At 48.6% G+C, this 19,874-nt stretch overlaps 1 protein-coding gene across 1 annotated transcript in view; it reads left to right on the forward strand.

The window, feature by feature from the left end:
- LOC120534770 (NACHT, LRR and PYD domains-containing protein 3-like) overlaps window positions 1-19,874 on the forward strand; it is a 44,180-nt gene that overhangs the window by 15,009 nt on the left and 9,297 nt on the right. The window contains exons 5-6 of the mRNA XM_039762350.1: window positions 8,516-10,241; window positions 19,169-19,274. Coding sequence (XP_039618284.1) covers window positions 8,516-10,241; window positions 19,169-19,274 — 1,832 coding nt within the window. The remainder of the gene's footprint in view (window positions 1-8,515; window positions 10,242-19,168; window positions 19,275-19,874) is intronic.

Raw genomic sequence — 19,874 nt, forward strand, 5'->3', positions numbered from 1 at the left:
ATAGGCTGTGTTATTAATGTAAACAAGTCAGAGCACACAAGGTTTATGGAGGACCTTGTGTTATGGTAAGGAAAATCAACATCAGCAAGACAGATGAGTTGGTGGTGGACTTCTGGCATGCCAAGGAACTTTTGAGATCAGTCATCATCCAGGTGGAGAACGTGGAAGTAGTACAGAGCTACAAGTACCAGTTGTCCATATAAACAACAAACTGGACTAGTCTGACCACACAGTGACACTGGACATGAAGGACCAGAGCAGATTCCTGTTAACTATTCCTGATACTCATCACCTCCTTCTTGGCTGTTCTTTTACTACTAAAATACTGAAAGACTCTCTTTGTCTCATCTTTTATTTTCTCTTAATTATTATTAAGTCCCTTTAAGCTTCCCTGCTATGTCCTCTACCAAGACATTGTGAATTGTATTACATCGTGGTCACTTGACCCCAGTGGTTCAATCACATCCATCCCTTCAATTGTATCCTGATTATTAGCAAATACCAAATCCAGGCAGGCTTCCCTCCTGAGTTAGTGATTTAACATACGGAGTTCTAAACATTCACTCATTACGTCTAAACACTCCTGTTCTTGTCCTCTGCTACTTGTAATGTTAACCCAGCTAATGTTTGGGTAATTAAAAGTCCCCCATGACTTTAAAATCCCCCTTTAAGCTTATCTTTTTAATATTATAAAAGGATGTCAATTGAAGTTATTGATGTCATTAGGTGGTCTGTAACACACTCCAAATATGAGGCCTTGACCCCTAATGTTGTCTCATCGTACCAAACATTGTCACTAAGCTGTGGCTCACCATCTAATTGAAGACGCCTCACATTCAAATCATATTTTATACACATGGCGACTCCCACACCTTTCACTTTTGCTCATCTTTCCACAGTAATGTGTACCCGTCGATGTTCTCCTCCTGCCAGTCTCTGTTATTTAACAAGACAATAATATTATTATTATTATTATTTTTTTTTTTATTAAGTTACATTTATTGAGCTCCTTTTACAAACCCATGATCACTTTACATACAGAGTAAAAAAAAATTACACAGATGACAAAAGTTTGTAGAAGAGGAAAGTTTTCAGTTAAGATTTAAAACTGCAGAAAGAGGAGCAAACAAGGAGAGACTGAGGAAGAGAGTTCCAGAGTTGAGGGGTGCGAACGCTGGCCCCGGCACAGACAGACGGACAACATTTTTGGACCCAACACACTTTTATTTACACAAATATTATATACAAATGGCTCACGTGCACCCCCAGTGTCTTCTCGCACCGATTTCCCCAATGTCCAGGCCCACAGTCTCTTGTGCCTTCCTGGCCGCCTCCTGTCCTCTCTCAAGCCACAACACTGCCTCCCGGCGTCCACCGCTGACTGGAGGCGGCCCTATGGGGGCGGATGGGCTCCAGCTGCTTCCGGCACTTAACGGTGGCCACACCCTGTGTGGCGGAAGTGCCGGCACCGGAAGCCGTCCGTGTCTCCCGGTCGTCTTCCCCTGGCACTTCCTGGTGTGGCGGAAGTGCGGGTTCTGGAATAATTAGGCCCTGGGGCGCCGCCTGGCGGTGGCCACGGGTCCCTACAGGGCTGGGCTTCCAAGCCCTGTACCCGAGGCCCCCTGCATAACCAGGACGGACGCCCCCACTCGGTCTGGAGGAGGCACTCGCCCTCCTCTGGTCCTCCAAAGCGTCCTGCCCGGGCTCCAGCCCCAGCCGAGCACCGTACGGGATAAACCGGCATCGGGGTGCCGCCTGGCGGTGACCACGGGCCCCTACAGGGTAGGGCTTCCATGCCCTCGACCCGTGGCTCCCAACAGAACCAGGACGGACGCCCCTCGCGGTCTGGAGGAGGCACAAGCCCTCCTCACGTCCTCCTGGGCATCCCGGCCAGGGTCCAGCCCCGGCCAGGGACCACAGTGCCCCACTGCTAGCGAGGACACGTGGGTCTGAACGGCACAACCCGAAAGGGCAGCACGTCCCCGGTGAGGGTCCTACTATGTCCCCAGGGTCCAACACGGCACCCTGGGACATCCGTCTTCGGCCCCCCCTCCAGCGCAAACGAGCCCCCATCATCTGCGCCGCTCTCGCCCCCACTGTTCCCCGCAGTTGGGACACTATTGGCCTCCCGGCGTGGAGCTCTCCCGCGGAGCGGCCCGTTTCAGGAGGGCAGGTCCCTGACGCGTCGTCCCCAGCGCTCGTCGGGGCTTCGGGCCTGTGGAAAAAGGAAAAAGAGGGCCAGAAGCACTGCCAGGACACTCACCCCGAGTGCCCTGCCGGTCTCCGTACCCGCAGTGCTCCTGCCCCCTTCCGACAGCCTCTGACTTGCCTGCTGAAGTCCTCCGTCGCAGGTTCCATGCCCGTCCGCTCGTTGTCTGCGGCACCGCTCTCGCAGGCAGCTCGCCCAGCAGCCCAGGGGATCTCCTCTGCCCGCACAGAGGACGGCCCTTCTCCGGACTCGTGCACCCAGCGCCGCGTCCTCTCCTATCGGAGGAACCGGCACTCACCCTTCAGTTCCTCCTTCTTCTCTTGGACGCCCCGATGGTCTGAGTCTGAGCACAGCAAAAGCTCAAATCCAGCCCTGTCTGCGTCCAGGCAGAGCGACAGGAGACAGCTGCGGGCTTGAAGCGCAGGGCGCTAGGACCCAGGCCACTCAGCAGCGCCGATCCTACCAGCTCCTGCGTGTTCGATCTCCCAGCCTTGCTAGCCGTCTGCACCGCCGCGTCCGCTGTTGGGAAGTTGCCTACTTGGAGCCAGTCGTCCCGTAAACGGTCACGGCCATGTTCGGCGAACCCCCCACTTGCTTTACGGAACAGCAACACTCACCACTCCCGCTGTGTTCTGCCGGCCTCCGGTTCCAGTGCCGCGCCGATCCTCCGTCTCACGCGGCGTCTCTCCCGACGCGACCGCCTTCCCCATCAGCCGCTCACACTGAGCGGTGAGAACCACAGCAAATCTGCAGCGGCGACCGGCGGGCGAGGGATTCCCCGACTCACGCCCGAGCCGCTGGTGGAAACAAAGAGACAGACGTCAGTGGGCTTACCTGTCTATCAGCTCCACTCGACGCCTGCCTCCTGTGGGCCACCCCCTCTGGCCCAATCGGGTCTCGTTTTGGCACGAGACTGGCGTTCCTAGGTCCCACCTCCATCCAATCCTCGGCGGGCACACCAGACACACCAACCAATCCCGTGCCTGTCAGCGGGCGGGACCTCCGGCCCGCGGCCATCTTGTCTCCCCTGCTCTGGCTGCGGAGACGTGCCTCTTCGTCGCGCCGCAGGGGCTTCGATTTCGCAGCCTCCTCAGCGGCCATCGCCACGCTGCCGACAGCCCGTGGCCCGGCGTGCTCTTGCCACGGACGCGGATCCGGTTCGTCCCTCCCTGTGAAGAACAAGGTACGTCCAACCCCGAATGGCCGATTAACGCAGGGCAGGGTACTCACCTCCCGAATCCCGTCGTGCCGAGGCCCCTGCCTCGGTGTGGCCTTCAGTGAAGCAACGCCGGCCTGGCTGTCCATCTCGACAGCGCTCTCGGAGCCCGCTGCGCTCCAGCGAGGTCCGTTCCTCCTCCGCACACGGGGATGGCCTCTCTGCGGTCCGGCGGCGGTTTCCGGGGTAAAACGCTCCGCGGGGCCGTGCACGGGCCGCTCCTGCGGCCAGTGTGTGGGTTCCGCTGCTGCGCCAGGCCGTTCACAGAAATTTCACAGACAGATGGACAACATTTTTGGACCCAACACACTTTTATTTACACGAATATTATATACAAATGGCTCACGTGCACCCCCAGTGCCTTCTCGCACCGATTTCCCCAATGTCCAGGCCCACAGTCTCTTGTAACTTCCTGGCCGCCTCCTGTCCTCTCTCAAGCTTCGCCAACACTGCCTCCCGACGTCCACCGCTGACTGGAGGGAGGCGGCCTTTTATGGGGAGCCGGATGGGCTCCAGCTGCTTCCGGCACTTACGGTGGCCACCCCCTGTGTGGCGGAAGTGCCGGCTGCGCACCCGGAAGCCGTCCGTGTCTCCCCGGTCGTCTTCCCCCTGGCACTTCCTGGTGTGGCGGAAGTGCCGGGTTCCCGGAATAATTAGGCCCTGGGGCGCCGCCTGGCGGTGGTCACGGGTCCCTACAGGGCTGGGCTTCAAAGCCCTGTATCCGAGGCCCCCTGCATAACCAGGACGGACGCCCCCACTTGGTCTGGAGGAGGCACTCGCCCTCCTCTGGTCCTCCAAGCCGGGGACCACAGGGGCAATAGCACTGAAGGACCTGCCTGCCAGGGTGGAGCGTCTGGTGCGTGGGACAGTAAGGAGATGACTGCTCGAGGTCCTGAGAGAGCAACAAGGAGTGTAAGGAGCTAGTAACTGAGTGAGGTAGAAGGGGGCAAGGTTATGTAGGGCTTTGAAGGTGAGAAGCAGAATCTTGAATTTAATCCTTGATGGAACTGGTAACCAGTGAAGCTGGGAGAGAACTGGGGAGATGTGAGCAAAATACTTTGTGTGGGTGAGGACTCTGGCTGTGGAGTACAGCCATATACTGTAATCAATACAAGACATTATGAAATAATGAACCAGAGTTTGAGCATCACTAAACAACAGAAATGGACGGAGGCGGGCAACGTGACAGAGATGATAGAATGACATTTTGGAAAGAGACCTAATGTGTAGCTCAAAGTTAAGTGATGAATCAAACAAAACACCGAGATTTCTGACAACAGGAGCAGGTTTGACAAGTGGACCATCAACAGAAATAAAGAAATTGGATGCCTTAGAGAGTTGGGATTTTGGACCTACCAGTAACACCTCAGTTTTATTGGCGTTACGTTTGAGAAAGTTAGTTATTTTTCATCCATAGCTTAAGATTAGTGATGCAGTCAGTGAGTGTGCTGGGAGCCAAGTCTCTACTAAGTTATAAGTGTATATCGTCTGCATAGCAGTGGAAGTTAAGGCCATGTCTGCGAATAATCTGACCCAAAGGAATGATATAAAGTAGAAAAAGTAACGGTCCAAGGACTGAACCCTAAGGGACGACATGTGACACAGGTGAGGTGGAGGATTTATATGGGCCAAGTGTGACAAACTGTTACCTATTAGAGAGATATGATGTGAGCCATTGAAGAGCTAAGCCAGAGATGCCTACAGCAGAGAGACATAACAGGAGGATTTTGTGATTAACAGTGTCAAATGCTGCACTTAAGTCGAGAAGGAGGAGAATATGAAGTGAACCATAGTCTGCAGACCGGAGAAGATCTTTGACTACACGGAGAAGAGCTGTCTCAGTGTTGTGCTTTGTACAAAAGCCGGACTGAAAAGGCTCATAGAGTGTATCTGTAAGTTTCTGTAAGAAGAAACATGTCCACTTGCTTCTGGGAGATGAGGTCGTTAATCAGGGAGGTTTTGTTAGTGATGGAGCAAGTGTTCAAAAGGGCGAACCTAAAGTTGGAACAGCTGGGAGAGTAGGGTGCAGACACTTCCTGAAGATGATGAAGGTGGCCCATGTTTATTCATCGTACAGCCCTAGCATTACGCCAGTCAACACGGTGAGATTTCAATATATTGGAATCGACGCGTCCGAGCCATAGATCTGCGAGGGGCCTCTTTTAGACCAGTGAATATAGCGAGGACACTGAGTAATTCCAAGCGACTGGCAAAAATTATTAGTCAGAGAGACCAATCGTGGTTGACAGTCAAGATTTTTAAGTTCATATGGAGAATATATGAGCTGCATTGCCAAAAAAGTAGAAATGACAACACACAGCACAACTCCAAACCAGAGACAGAACAGGCTAAGAATATCAAGACAGCGGTGGACACTGCCAAGAGCGAAAAGAATGCCTCACAACATCATACTAACTCCAGCTCCACATGTTAGCCAACCCAAATCTCACTGCATAACCAGCCAGAAAAGGAAAAGCACAGCAGGCAGGCTGCACATTCGCAGTTCAGACTGGCGACTGCAAATGAAGCAAAAGTAGATTCATACTCACTGCGAAGGCAGTAACAGGAGAGAAGGAAGAGGGGCTCACGCAGGACTGAAGCAGGTGTAATCTAGGCAATCGCCAGTGGCATTCGTAAGTAAAATTCGAAAAGAGCAATCAGATCAGAAGATAAAGGTGGAAAAGTCGACGGGACAAAACAAATACAACGACACCGGTGAGAAGCGGCAGCCTAATGCGCACAGCGTACTCTCAACCGGAAGTAAAAAGCTGGCTACCTTTAACAAGGTTTCTCTTACTGCTATAATATTATAAATGCAGTGGATTCAGAAGTATTCTGACCCCTTCACCTTCTACACACTTTACTGTGTTTTAGGTTTAATTTGAAATGGAGAAATTGGACGTTTCTGCCCTTCATTGTACATTCAATAACTCATAACGACAAAGTGACTTTGTGTTTTCAAAAAGGTTTACAAAAAAACATTCAAAATCAAAAACTGAGATCTTTCATTCCTAGAAGTCTTTAGACCATTTGCTGTGACACTCCAAGTTGTGCTCAGGTGCCTCTTGTTTGCTTTAATTATACTTGAGATGTTTGAAGAACTTGATTAGAGTCCACCTGTGTCCCCCTGAATTGATTGGATGTCCTTCAGAAAGGCACACATGTCCATGTGTATAGAAGATTCAACAATTCACACTGCATCACAGGACAAAAAACAAGCCATGAAGTCCAAGGAGCTCTCTGTAGACCTCCACAATCAAATTGTGCTGAATCATGGAATGAAGCAAAGGGATAAAACCATTTCTAAAGCTTTGAGGAGCACAGTGGCCTCAAGAATTGTGAAATGGAAGAAGTCTAAAACCACCAGGACTCTTCAGGGAGACTTTTCTATCCATCCAGACTGAGTAGCTGGACAAGAATGGCCTCGGTCAAGGAGGTGACCGACAACCCAATTGTAACTCTTAGAGCTTCAGAAGTCCTCTGCTGAGGTGGGAGAACCTGCCAGAATGATATCCATCTCAGCAGCACTCTATCAATCAGGCTGTAACATATGTTTAATATGTCACTGTCCTCTGAACAAAAATATTTTATAAATCTACTCACATGAACAGTGGACACAGATCTGGCACAGGGGCTCATCATTTAGAACTGCTAGGCAAGCAAAAGAAGACAAGACAGGGACAACTGTGCAATGGGCATTGTTAGACTATTTTTGTGTGTCAAAGTCAGCATGAAACTGCATCCCCTTTTCCTTGTTTGGAATGGCATGATTCACCTAAGTGGGGGTCTGCACATGAAGAGAGAGTATAAGGCCTTGAAACATTGCCCGGCACACCCCTGAAGCCAATGGACGGATGGGAGATAACGTCATCCAATCCTGAAAAATCCTTCCAACGCAGCGACGCAGACTCTACACATTGGGCCCCCACTCCTGAAAGTCTTGCTATTCCTTTGACTGTTATGGAGTGTAAACTGTCATTAAAGTAAGCTAGGTCATTTCTCCTACGTGATTTCACATCGCCGTATCACTCACTAAGGGAGGGGTATCACCTTTTAATATCATATCTATATAGACTCAGGTTATGTAACACGCCACAATTACAAAAGAACTCATTCCAACAAGGGAGCTAGCGTCCCCTGCTGGATACACAGGCATCTTTTGGTGATTTGCTAGATGGAAGCCCCTATTAAGTAAAAGGCATATGACAATATCAAGAACTATGAGAACAGGAGGGAAAAAGAATCTCTGGTCTGGGGAGACAAAAACAGAAATCTTGGGTCAGAAGTCCAAGCACTTTGTCTGTCAAAGACCAGGCACTGCTCATTATCTGTCTAATACAATCCTACAGTGATGGTTGGAGATGACAGCATCTTGCTATGGGGGTACAGGGACAGGGAGACTGGCCAGAATTGATGAGATAAGGAATGCAGACAAATCCAGAGAAGCCCTTGAAGAAAACCTGCTCCAGAGTGCACATTACTGGGGTGACTGCTCAGTGACCTGAAGAATACAGCAAAAACAACACTGAAGCGGCATCTGGACAAGTCTCTGAGTGTCCTTGAGTGGGCCAACCAAAGCCCAGTCTTACACTCCATAGAACATGTGTGGAGAGACCTGAAGATGGCAGTTTACAGACATTTACCATCCAGCCTAACAGAGTCTGAGAGGATCTATCAGGAATAATGGGATAAACTGAACAAATCTAGGTGTGCAAAGCTTATAGAGACTTAGCAAGAAGACTAGCAGTTTGAAAAGTTGCCAAAGGGGCTTCTTCAAAGTACTGAATTAAGTGGCTAAATACTTCTATTAATGAGAGATTACAGGTTTTGATATTTAAAATTTGAACACTTTTGTGTGTACTGCATGTCCAACAATGACTCACCTGTTTCTACCTGTCTGCTTGAAGTCTCCTCTCTGGTTCACACTATCCCCTAAAAGACACCTGGGCAAGATCTGTAATCTCCTACCTGACCACCGGTTAGCCTCCTTTTCTTCAAGTTCAGTGACCCTGACTGCAAGGTGTTGATCAGACTCCAGAAAGTTCATTCTTTATTTTTCTTTTTTCACAAGTTCTCTTTATCACTTTCAGGTCTCCATGAGACACACAGAGGTGGTGTGTCTAAATCTACAAGATCTTTGGAGGATCCGACTTCCCCTGGAGATCCATGCACCAGAGCTGTGGGCTTTGAGACTCGATACACAGAGCTGATGGTCTTTAAACAGTTCAAAAGGACCTACGGTGAGAGGCTCCATGAACTTGAGAAGATGGGGAGACAACATGCAGAGCTAATAGAGGAGCGGACAAAAGAGAAATGTGAGCGAATCTGGACTGAGCAGCTTTTTAGGAGGAATCCTGGAAGTGATACAGACCCTCACATTGTAGTGGTCAGTGGCGTGGCTGGAATTGGGAAGACCACCATGATCCAGAAGATAATGTTTGACTGGGCCAGAGGCACTCAGTACCAGAGGTTTGCATTTGTTTTCCTGTTTAAATTCAGGGAGCTCAACCTACTAGACACAGAGACAGAGCCACAGATGCCTCTGACCAGGCTGATTGTAAGGCACTATAAATATCTCAATGACCCAAAGTTGAGAGAAATCCTGCAGAAACCTGAATCTCTCCTCTTTATATTTGATGGGCTGGATGAGTATAAACACAAACTGGACTTCACACAGCAGCGGCTCTGCTCAAACATAGATAACTACTATCCTGTTCACTCCCTGGTCACTAGTTTGGTCAGAAGGACATTACTGAAGGGCTGCATAGTCCTGATAACCACCAGACCAACAGCCCTGGAGACGCTGGACATGGAGAGAGTTGATCGATTTGCAGAGATCCTGGGGTTTTTCCCTGAACAAAGGCTGATTTACTTTAAGAAGTTCTTTGGTGATGCTGATCAGGGCTCTGAGGCTTTTCAATACGTCGAGGAGAACGAAATCCTGTACACCATGTGCTTCAACCCCTCGTACTGCTGGATTATCTGCTCTGTGCTGAAGAGCCACTTCATGACACCTGAAGAAGAGCGAGGAGCTGCCCCCAGAACTGTTACTGAGCTCTTTGTGATGTTTCTTCACAACATCCTCACCAATCACAGACGAGAAGCAAAAGACCAGCGAGAGATTCTGGTCAAACTAGGAAAGATGGCTTATTATGGGGTGGTGAACAGGACTCTTGTGTTTTATTACAAGTTTGAGATGTCCACATTTGGTCTCCAGCCCATCCTGTCCTCTCCATTCCTCTCAGGGTTCCTCAAAGAAATCCTTCAGAGGGAAAGCACTCTGGAGCACACGACGTACACATTCTACCACCTCACCCTGCAGGAGTTCATGGCCGCCTGCTCCTTCTACCTCGATCCATCAGGGGGCATCGAGGAGCTGCTTGAGAAGTTGGACTCATGTAAAGATGGCCGGTATGAGATTCTCACTCGATTCCTGACAGGACTGGCCAGATATTCTGTGTTTAAAACACTGGGGGGAGTCATGGGGGAGTTTAAGATGAAGACAGCAAAGCAGATACTGGAGTGGGTGAAGAAGAAAGCTGAAGAAGCACTGAGAGGTGAAGATAAAAGTGAAGCTCTGCGAGTGTGTCAGTGGCTCTATGAGACTCAAAATAAGAAGTTAATCAGAGACGCCATTGGGAAGGAGTTAAAGATGGACTTTAATAAGATGACTTTATCTCCTCTGGACTGTGCTGTGCTGGGCTCTGTCATCAGCTGCTGTGGCGAACTTGAGGAGCTCAACCTGTCAGACACAAACTTCACCTCAGAGTGCATCAGGAGACTGGCACCGGGGCTCATCTGCTGCAGACGAGTCGAGTGAGTAAAAAACCTTCATGAGTTTAGTTTGACTGTCTGTGGACTCAGAGGGTGACATTAGTGTGTCCAGCAGGGGGTGTCAGGCCTACAAATAGACGAGGGTCCATGTCAGAACATACACTGCTGTGTGTCACAGTGCCACCTAAAAGGCAAAACAGCAGCTAAATAACAACAGAAATCAAATAATAATTTATACTTGGTTTGTTTGAATGAATCTTTCAGCACAGAAATTCACTATTTAGACCCTCTTTGTTGAGAAATGAGAAAAGTACAACTGATTAGAAAGTTTTAGAAAAGTCACTTTCATGTTATTGTTAGTATGTCTGTGCACGGAAAGCCTGTTTTGTAATTTTTGGAGTGTGTTATTTTTAAAACAATTTTCATTAATAGCTGCAGGATTGAATAACTTTAATCACAATAAGTCAGTTACAAATCTGTAGAATGTTCAGTTTTGTCTAAAGAAGCTCTCAGGTAATAATGAGACTCCCCTTCATCATGGAGAATGTGAAAGATCAAACACACCTCAGTGTCCACAGAACAGTGACAAGTGACGGGGACACAACTTGTGTGGGGTCTTCATTGATAAATAAACTGTGGTGTGTGCCGTGGCAGGAGATAAGGGAGCAACACACTCCTTAGCCCCCCAGTAGACGTCATCAGGCAGGTGACGGGGTCAGACACTGGTCAGAGATGGCACAATTACTAATTAAGACAAATGTAGCAACAGATGCATTAATTCAAAAATAAAGAAAATGTTCATCACGAGAAAAAAATGATAGCAAAACACCAAAGCAAAGAATAAATATTCACCTGTTGCACTCGTTCAAATCGATAATTTTGAAAAAAAAAAAAACATGAAACAAATAAATAGATAAATAAATCAATAATTCTCTAAGAGCCCAGCAGCCATCAGCTTACTAAAGTGGCTCCCAATGGCGAGACAAACCACAGCCGTCTAACCTGAGCGCTCCGTCCACTAAACCTGAGCCGCTTCTCCCAAATCAGTTCCCCTCCTGAACTGAAAATCCCCCCTCAGTCTGCTTTCACAGGGTCTGTAAATGAACCAGCTGTCTGCAACACTAAATTAACATGCGGCCATCTTGTAATGCATTCTGGGAGTCCCCCATTAATAAGAATAACACGGTTAGCACTAATGAACTCCTCTAAGAACTAAAGGGACAACAAACCAACTTCCTCCGGCTGGTCGTCTCTCCCCGATTGCTGAGTTTGTTTTATTTCCCCTCCTCACTCGTCAATCACAAATCACCAGCAGCCTCATATTGGCGTCCAACGGCAGCAGCTGCGTCCTTCACGTGCACCGCGGGTGTAGTCAGGAATGTGGAGCCCCCCAGCCGTGTAAAGCCAATCAAATCACAGTGACGCCCCACTTACATCATTCTGACTAATTAGGACAACAAAGTAAATACTTTCAAAAATAAGGAAAAGAAAGAACTCGCTACTAACTCAAGGTGGTCTCGTTATTTATGGTTGATAAAACATTTTAAGTACAAGTGGGGCTGCAGCCTCTCACACCTAAACACTGAAACATCTTTGAATAGAAAAAAAGGTTCAAAATGTAATCTTTTTATTGGAAACACAAGTTCCATAATTACTGTACTTTGTTAACAATTTTCTAAAAAATAAATCTTTTTTTAATAAAGTCATTATAAAACACACTACTGTATGGCTCATCTAATAATAGAAGTGCCAGTCTGAGGAGCTGCCATTGTGCCAGTGCCCTCCACAGAAGAGTCGTCGTCTGTCGCTGGCATCACGTGTGCTGTAGAATGTCAAGTAATCATACGTGAGTGCTCAGTTATTTCACGTGTGCTGCGGTCATATTAATACTTTTTTTAAAGTAATTTATATCCTGTGCCCAGTATGTCATGAAAGTGTAAAGTGATGTCTTTATAAATTAAAATGCTGATTATAAAGAGCGTAGAGTTGGCGGATAATAAACAGCCTGTAGCAGAATCTTTGTGGTGAGCAGTCGGTGATGAAGGAGTCCCGCTGAGCATGAAGAGGCGCCATGAAGAGACAGCACTGACCCTCAAACACTTCAGAGACCCTTCTGTGCTGTAAAGTCCGTCAGTCCAAGTGCTCGCCGCCCGCCTGCCCGCCGGTGAGTGGAGGTGAAGGTCCAGCCTTGGAGTGTCGCCCAGAGCTGAGCTGAGTACAATACAATAGCATAGAGTGTGTGTGTGTATAGCGCCCTCTACTGAGCGCAGGGACAGACTCTCAGGTGAGTATTGATGATCATAAATATACAATTAGCACAAGTAAAGAAACAGATTTGTAAAACACACAGAAAACAACGGAGAGAGTGAGCTACAGGAATGGAAAACAACAAAATCTGTCCACTAATTGATTGGTGAACTCTGGTCTGGTTATTCAAAGAAATGAAAAAAACAGATTTGTATTTCATTTCAGTTCGTTTTCTGTATGCAATTTTAGTTTCAGTTTAGTTTTTATTTCTCACTCTTTTACTTTCACTTTTATTTCATTTAACATAACACTTTTTCGCCACTTTAGTCGCAGTTTTCATTAACAATCCTAACCTCTGAACTCCGGCTGTCCGCACTCATACTGTAGAAATATGGAGTTCACCTCTGGAACTCGTTTTAGTCAAAGTGATCCTTCACGGGGGGCAGCACAGATGTGAGCACTGCTACCCCACATCTCCAGGCCGCAGGTCAAATCCCACCCTCTTCACTGACTCCTTAAGGTCTTTAGGGTGTAAAGCAGTTCAGAAGTAAACCCCCCGATGATCGTCACGTAGCTGACTGGCCTGTCCATACGACAGCAGGACATTAGCAGCAGATTTGTGATGGAGTCACACCTGAGAGTCGACACCATCAGGACTGGCAGCCCTGACACCATGTGGTGTGCCAGCTTTGTGTGGTCAGCAGTGACAGGAGAAGGTCATCAGTCTGACCACTTCATGGGCTCACATGTCACATGTCACTTTATATTTACTAACTGACTGAATGTCTTGTCTGAATTCTAGTAATCGACTGACTGCCACCTCTAATCTGACAGCCATATTTAAAATGTTTCTAAATTCACAAACCAAATGCTCAATAGATGGACAGCACTGCTGACTTGTCTTGTCATTGTGAATGTCCATTCAGGTGGCTTCTCATCAAGCAGTGACATCAAATGACCAACATGAGCTGACTTTTAGAATCAGGATTTGGCTGACAACCAAACACGTCCTTTGTTAATTCAAACATCCCCTCCATCTTTAGGGTCTCCAGCCAAACAAATCACATGGTGACTGACTGGTCCTTTACGTGACTCCCACCAGCTACTGGCAGACCACCAGCACCTTGATTTATGTGAGCACTTGAAGTAAAAAGTTCAGTTAGAGTTTGTCACAAAGTAGCTGTGACTTGTGTCATCGGGGTCTTTAAATCTTTAATCTCTCTCTTTAGGGGCTTCTTATCTTTATAAACCCGTCTTCTCTCACTGATTCACTCATTTAAATGATCCGAGTTTAAATCAGGCCGTCAATAAAAACAGTAGAAAGAAAAGGAACTGAGAGAAAGATGGGAATCGAGAGCCAGAAGAGGAGATCAGAACTGGAAGATCAAAAAGCCGAGTGTCAGAAATGAAAGTGAAATCCAAACTCACAGTCGAAACACAAAGCACCAGTTGTGACGTCTGACTTTTAAACACGCGTCTGCTTATTCTTTATGTCACATCCACAAACTCAGATAACACAGAAGTCTAATGGACTGAACTTTGTACTCCTTGATCTTTGACAAAACGCTTAGTGTGACCCTGATTGTCACTTTGTAGCAACTCCTTTACAACAGACACACAGAATAGTGACACACAAGAAGTGAAGATGGCGTCACAAAAAAACAGAAAATATCATCAACTACCTCAAAGAGTAAAGAAATCAGAAGAAGTCATAACAGAAATAACCCAAATGACACTTAAGAACAAGAAAAACAGAAATACATTTGCATATTAACATAATAAAAAAATCAGTGCAAATCATCACAATTACAGAGTGGGACAAACATGGGGTACAAGACCACTGAACAGCTCACCTCGTCCTTGGATCTTTTGAAAAGTTTGATGCCCCCCCGAGTCCTGACCTCGTCTTTGGTTCATCTTCTCATCACCCATTACGAAGATTTCAGTTGTGAGTTGAGCACACAGACTCAGCTCAGTGTGTCCTCCTTGTTGAAGTTCTCTGGCACTTCAGAGTTTGTCCAATGACATTTGATTTGTGGCCCTTGTCACTTGTATGTCACTGTCATTTGTACACATTTTACTTTAGAAGTTGATTGTCAACATGTCTTTGAGTACTTGAATTAAAAATGTGAAGTCAGCCAACACACAAAGAATCCAAACCAAGAGCTCAGCCGTGTGTTCAGATTTGCACCCTGGTCCCTGATGTGTGTCTAACCACTGTGCCACTGTCCTGTTCATGTCACACGTTTGAGTGTGTGTGTGTCACTTCAGCCCTCCTTAGCCTTCACACTTTGACCAAATGTTTAACAACACAATAATCAAACACTTCAGTCAGTCGACATTTTTAGGTCATCTAAAGACACCAAAGTGTCCCATTTGATCAAAGGCCTGATAAATCAAATTCACTGCGATGGCCGCCTTCTCTTCACACCTCCTCAGGCTGACTGACAGCTCATGTCCCGCCTCCTCTGTCATTCTGGCCAATCCTGATTCCCAGTTCACTGGCCCAGTGGCTGAGGTACCGCACTTGACATCCCAGTAACGCGGGTTCAGTTCCTGCCTGTCACATGCTGTGTGACCCTGAGTGAGTCACATCACCTGTCTGTGCTCAGAGTAAGAATACAAGGAGAGAGCTGGACATGTAAAGTGACTTTGGATTGAAAGGCGCTATATAAAATAAAGGCGATGGCTTTGTCTGTATTCATATTTTTTATCGCCAATGTCTTCATCAATATTTTCACACAAATTCTAATTTGTAAACTGAGTCCATTTGTCCACTTTGTCACAGAGACACTCAAACACATTTTAATTCTTTATGTGATTTTCATTTTTCTAACTCTTATTATTTTATCCTCTGACTTATTTATTTATTCCCCATGGGCTCACCACCTATGGGAGGGGCCAAGGAGGTTGGGTGCAGTGTGAGTTGGGTGGTGGCGGGCGGGACCTTGGCGGTCTGATCCTCGGCTACAGAAACTGGCTCTTGGGACGTGGAATGTCACCTCTCTGAAGGGGAAGGAGCCTGAGCTAGTGCGCGAGGTCGAGAGGTTCCGGCTAGATATAGTCGGACTCACCTCGATGCACAGCTTGGACTCTGGAACCAATCTCCTTGAGAGGGGCTGGACTCTCTACCACTCTGGAGTTGCCCCGGTGAGATGCGCCGAGCAGGTGTGGGCATACTTATTGCCCCCACTGGAGCCTGTGCATTGGGGTTTACCCCGTGGACGAGAGGGTGGCCTCCCTCCTTCGGGTGGGGAAGGGTCCTGACTGTTGTTTGTGTGTATGCGCCGAACAGCAGTTTGGAGTATCCACCCTTTTGGAGTCTCTGGAGGGTTGCTAGAGGGCATACCTTCTGAGGATTCCCTCGTTTTGCTGGGAGACTTCAATGCTCATGTTGGGCAATGACAGTGAGACCTGGAAGGGCGTGATTGGGAGGAATGGCCCCCCCGATCTGAACCCGAGCGTGTTTTGTTATTGGACTTCTGTGCTCGTCATGGATTGTCCATAACGAACACCATGTTCAAGCATAAGGGTGTTCATATGTGCACTTGGCACCAGGACACCCTAGGCCTCAGGTCGATGATCGACTTTGTGGTCGTGTCGTCGGACTTGCGCCATATGTCTTGGACACTCGGGTGAAGAGAGGGGCGGAGCTGTCAACTGATCACCACCTGGTGGTGAGTTGGCTTCGATGGTGGTGGTAGGCCCAAACGTGTTGTGAGGGTCTGCTGGGAACAGCTGGCAGAGTCCCCTGTCAGAAGTAGCTTCAACTCCCACCTCCGCAGAACTTCAACCACGCCCCGAGGGAGGTGGGGACATTGAGTCCAATGGGCCATGTTCCGTGCCTCTATTGTTGAGGCGGCTGACCGGAGCTGTGGCCGCAAGGTGGTCGGTGCCTGTCGCGCGGCAATCCCCAACCCGCTGGTGGACACCGGTGAGGGATGCCGTCAAGCTGAAGAAGGAGTCCTATAGGACTTTTTGTCCTGTGGGTCTCTGGAGGCAGCTGATAGGTACCGCAGGCCAAGCGAACGCGGTTGTTGCTGAGGCAAAAACTCGGGCATGGGAGGAGTTTGGAGAGGCCATGGAGAACGACTTTTGGACGGCTTCGAGGAGATTCTGGTCCACCGTCCGCGCCTCAGGAGGGGAAGCAGTGCAGTGTCAACACCGTATATAGTGGGATGGTGCGCTGCTGACCTCGACTGACGCTGGGTCGGTGGGAGGAGTACTTCAAGACCTCCTCAATCCCACTAACATGCCTTCCAATGAGGAAGCAGAGCCTGGGGACTCTGAGGTGGGCTCTCCCATCTCTGGGACTGAAGTCACCGAGGTGGTCAAAACTCCTTGGTGGCAGGGCCCCGGGGTGGATGAGATACGCGAGTTCCTTAAGGCTCTGGATGTTGTAGGACTGTCTTGGTTGACACGCCTCTGCAACATCGCATGGACATCGGGACAGTGCCTCTGGATTGGCAGACCGGGTGGTGGTCCCCTCTTTAAAAGGGGACCGGAGGGTGTGTTCCAACTATAGAGGGATCACACTCCTCAGCCTCCCTGGAAAAGTCTATTCGGGGTTCTGGAGAGGAGGGTCCCGGATAGTCGAACCTCGGATTCAGGAGGAACAGTGTGGTTTTCGTCCTGGTCGCGAACAGTGGACCAGCTCTTCACCCTTAGCAGAGTCCTGGAGGGTGCATGGGAGTTTGCCCGACCGGTCTACATGTGTTTTGTGGACTTGGAAAAGGCATTCGACCGTGTCCCTCGGGAATCCTGTGGGGGTGCTCGGGAGTATGGGGTACCGGACCCCTGATAAGAGCTGTTCGGTCTCTGTACAACCGTGTCAGAGCTTGGTCCGCATTGCCGCAGTAAGTCGAGCCCGCTTCCAGTGAGAGTTGGACTCCGCCAGGGCTGCCCTTTGTCACCATTCTGTTCATAACTTTTATGGACAGAATTTCTAGGCGCAGCCAGGGTGTTGAAGGGGTCCGGTTTGGTGGACTTAGGATTGGGTCACTGCTTTTGCAGATGATGTTGTCCTGTTTGCTTCATCAGGCCGTGATCTTCAGCTCTCTGGATCGGTTCGCAGCTGAGTGTGAAGCGGCTGGGATGAGAATCAGCACCTCCAAATCCGAGAGCATGGTCCTCAGCCGGAAAAGGGTGGAGTGCTCTCTCAGGGTTGGGGAAGAGATCCTGCCCCAAGTGGAGGAGTTCAAGTATCTCGGGTCTTGTTCACGAGTGAGGGAAGAATGGAGCTGAGATCGACAGGCGGATCGGTGCGGCATCCGCAGTGATGCGGCTCTGCATCGGTCTGTCGTGGTGAAAAGGAGCTGAGCCGTAAGGCAAAGCTCTCAATTTACCAGTCGATCTACGCTCCTACCCTCACCTATGGTCATGAGCTATGGGTAGTGACCGAAAGAACGAGATCGCGAATACAAGCGGCTGAAATGAGTTTCCTCCGCAGGGTGTCTGGGCTTTCCCTTAAAGATAGGGTGAGAAGCTCAGTCATCCAGGAGGGGCTCAGAGTAGACCTGCTGCTCCTCCGCATCGAGAGGAGTCAGATGAGGTGGCTCGATCATCTGATCAGGATGCCTCCTGGACGCCTCCCTGGTGAGGTGTTCCAGGCACGTCCAACCGGGAGGAGGCCCCGGGGAAGACCCAGGACACGCTGGAGGGACTATGTCTCCGGCTGGCCTGGGAACGCCTTTGGGATTCTCCCGAAGAGCTGGAAGAAGTGGCCGGGAGAGGGAAGTCTGGGCCTCTCTGCTTAAGCTGCTGCCCCCGCGACCCGATCTTGGATAAGCAGGAGAGGATGGATGGATGGATGGACTTATTTATTGTTCAGTTTTATAAATTTGGTGCTTAAGTGGCCATGAAAAGCGGAGGCCTTTCCAGGGTCCAAACACTTTACTGACCACCAAAGCTCTTCAGTCCACTGTGTCTGTGACAGCTGGTGTGTGCAGTGACACTGAGAGAGACCCTCGCTATGACTCAACAAGCCTGTCACCTTGAACCCGTGTCACCTGCCGGCTGAGTGGAGTTTGTCCATTGAGCTCAGGTGGCTGATAGGCCCTAGAGAAGATGACTGGACAGAGTGGAGTGTCACTAAGCAGCTGGTGACCCTCTGTGTGTCCCTCCTGGACTGGACTGTCATGTCCTCCCGTGTCACATCACCTCTCCCTTGTCACTTATTTATCTTTGACTTCATTGTCTTTATTTGTCCTCTTGTTTGTGTTATTAATTTGTGACTAACACTCTATAAACTAAAGGCTAACTGATTTACAGCTGCTGTCACTGCACATCTGGAGAGGCTGGCATTTGTAAATGGCCTCCTGTCAATCATTTCAGTTGTGTCCTCACCCTGAGTCCTGAATGATGGACAGAAATCTGAGTTTGTCACTCGGCTGTCACCAACTCAGAGAAGTGCATCTGAACACTCAAGTGGAGGACAAGGTCAGTCCTGCTGTGTGACACTCCTGTCCAGTGTGAGGCTGATGTCCTCTCATCACCCAGGGTAACCTGACAGACAGAAGATGCTTCAGGTATATAGCGCCTTGAAGGGCAGCATTGGTGTGGAGTTCAAATTGTGTTTCAGTTCAAATGCTAGCAGCAGCCTGCTGTTCAGTGACACACCTGAGCATCCAGCTCTGCTTGTAGTCACCATGTCACTTATTGAGACCCCCAACAGTCTGTCTGTCTCTCCTCATGTCCTCACTTCTCTCTCTTCTCCTCCACAGCCTGTCTCACTGTGGTCTCACCTCCACATGCTGCTCAGCTCTCTCCTTAGCTCTTTCTTCTCCACACTCACAACTGACTGAACTGAACCTGAGCAACAACAACAACATGAAGGATTCAGGAGTGGATCAGCTGTGTGAGGGGCTGAGGAGTGAAAACTGCAAATTAGAGAAACTGAAGTAAGTGAACAACAAGTGTGTGTGTGTGTGTGTTTGTTTGTTTGTTGAATTTTATTTCTTCTGATTTTATGGCTCTTTACATTCCACACCCCCCATATAAACATTGTGTTTAATCAGGACAGACGTCAGTGTCACACTTGGACAGACAGATGGATGTGACGAGGACACAGCTGCAGATTTCTCTTTATTCATTAAATTCTTAAAGACAACATTGTGACCCTGAGCCCTTCGCCCAAAGTGGTCTCTTTCATCCTCTCGGTGTCCTTTCTGTGCAGCCTATTGGTTTTTTTTTTCCTTGTCCCACAATCCCACGTTGTCCATTCTTTATTTTGGTCTTGACCTTCTCCTCATCCCCTTGTTATTAACTAGAGAGTCCCAAGCACGTAAGTCCCAAATAATAGAAATCAAAATGACTACAAGAAGGGGGAGCCATCAAACTGTGGGTAGGCACCAAAAAGGGCAATGAAGAATCTTTATAAATACAAAGGCTTATTTTCGAAAAAATGCTGTAAGGCACAAAATAAACTCC

The sequence above is a fragment of the Polypterus senegalus genome, chromosome 8 (genome assembly GCF_016835505.1).
Source record: "Polypterus senegalus isolate Bchr_013 chromosome 8, ASM1683550v1, whole genome shotgun sequence".
Taxonomy (NCBI): domain Eukaryota; kingdom Metazoa; phylum Chordata; class Cladistia; order Polypteriformes; family Polypteridae; genus Polypterus; species Polypterus senegalus.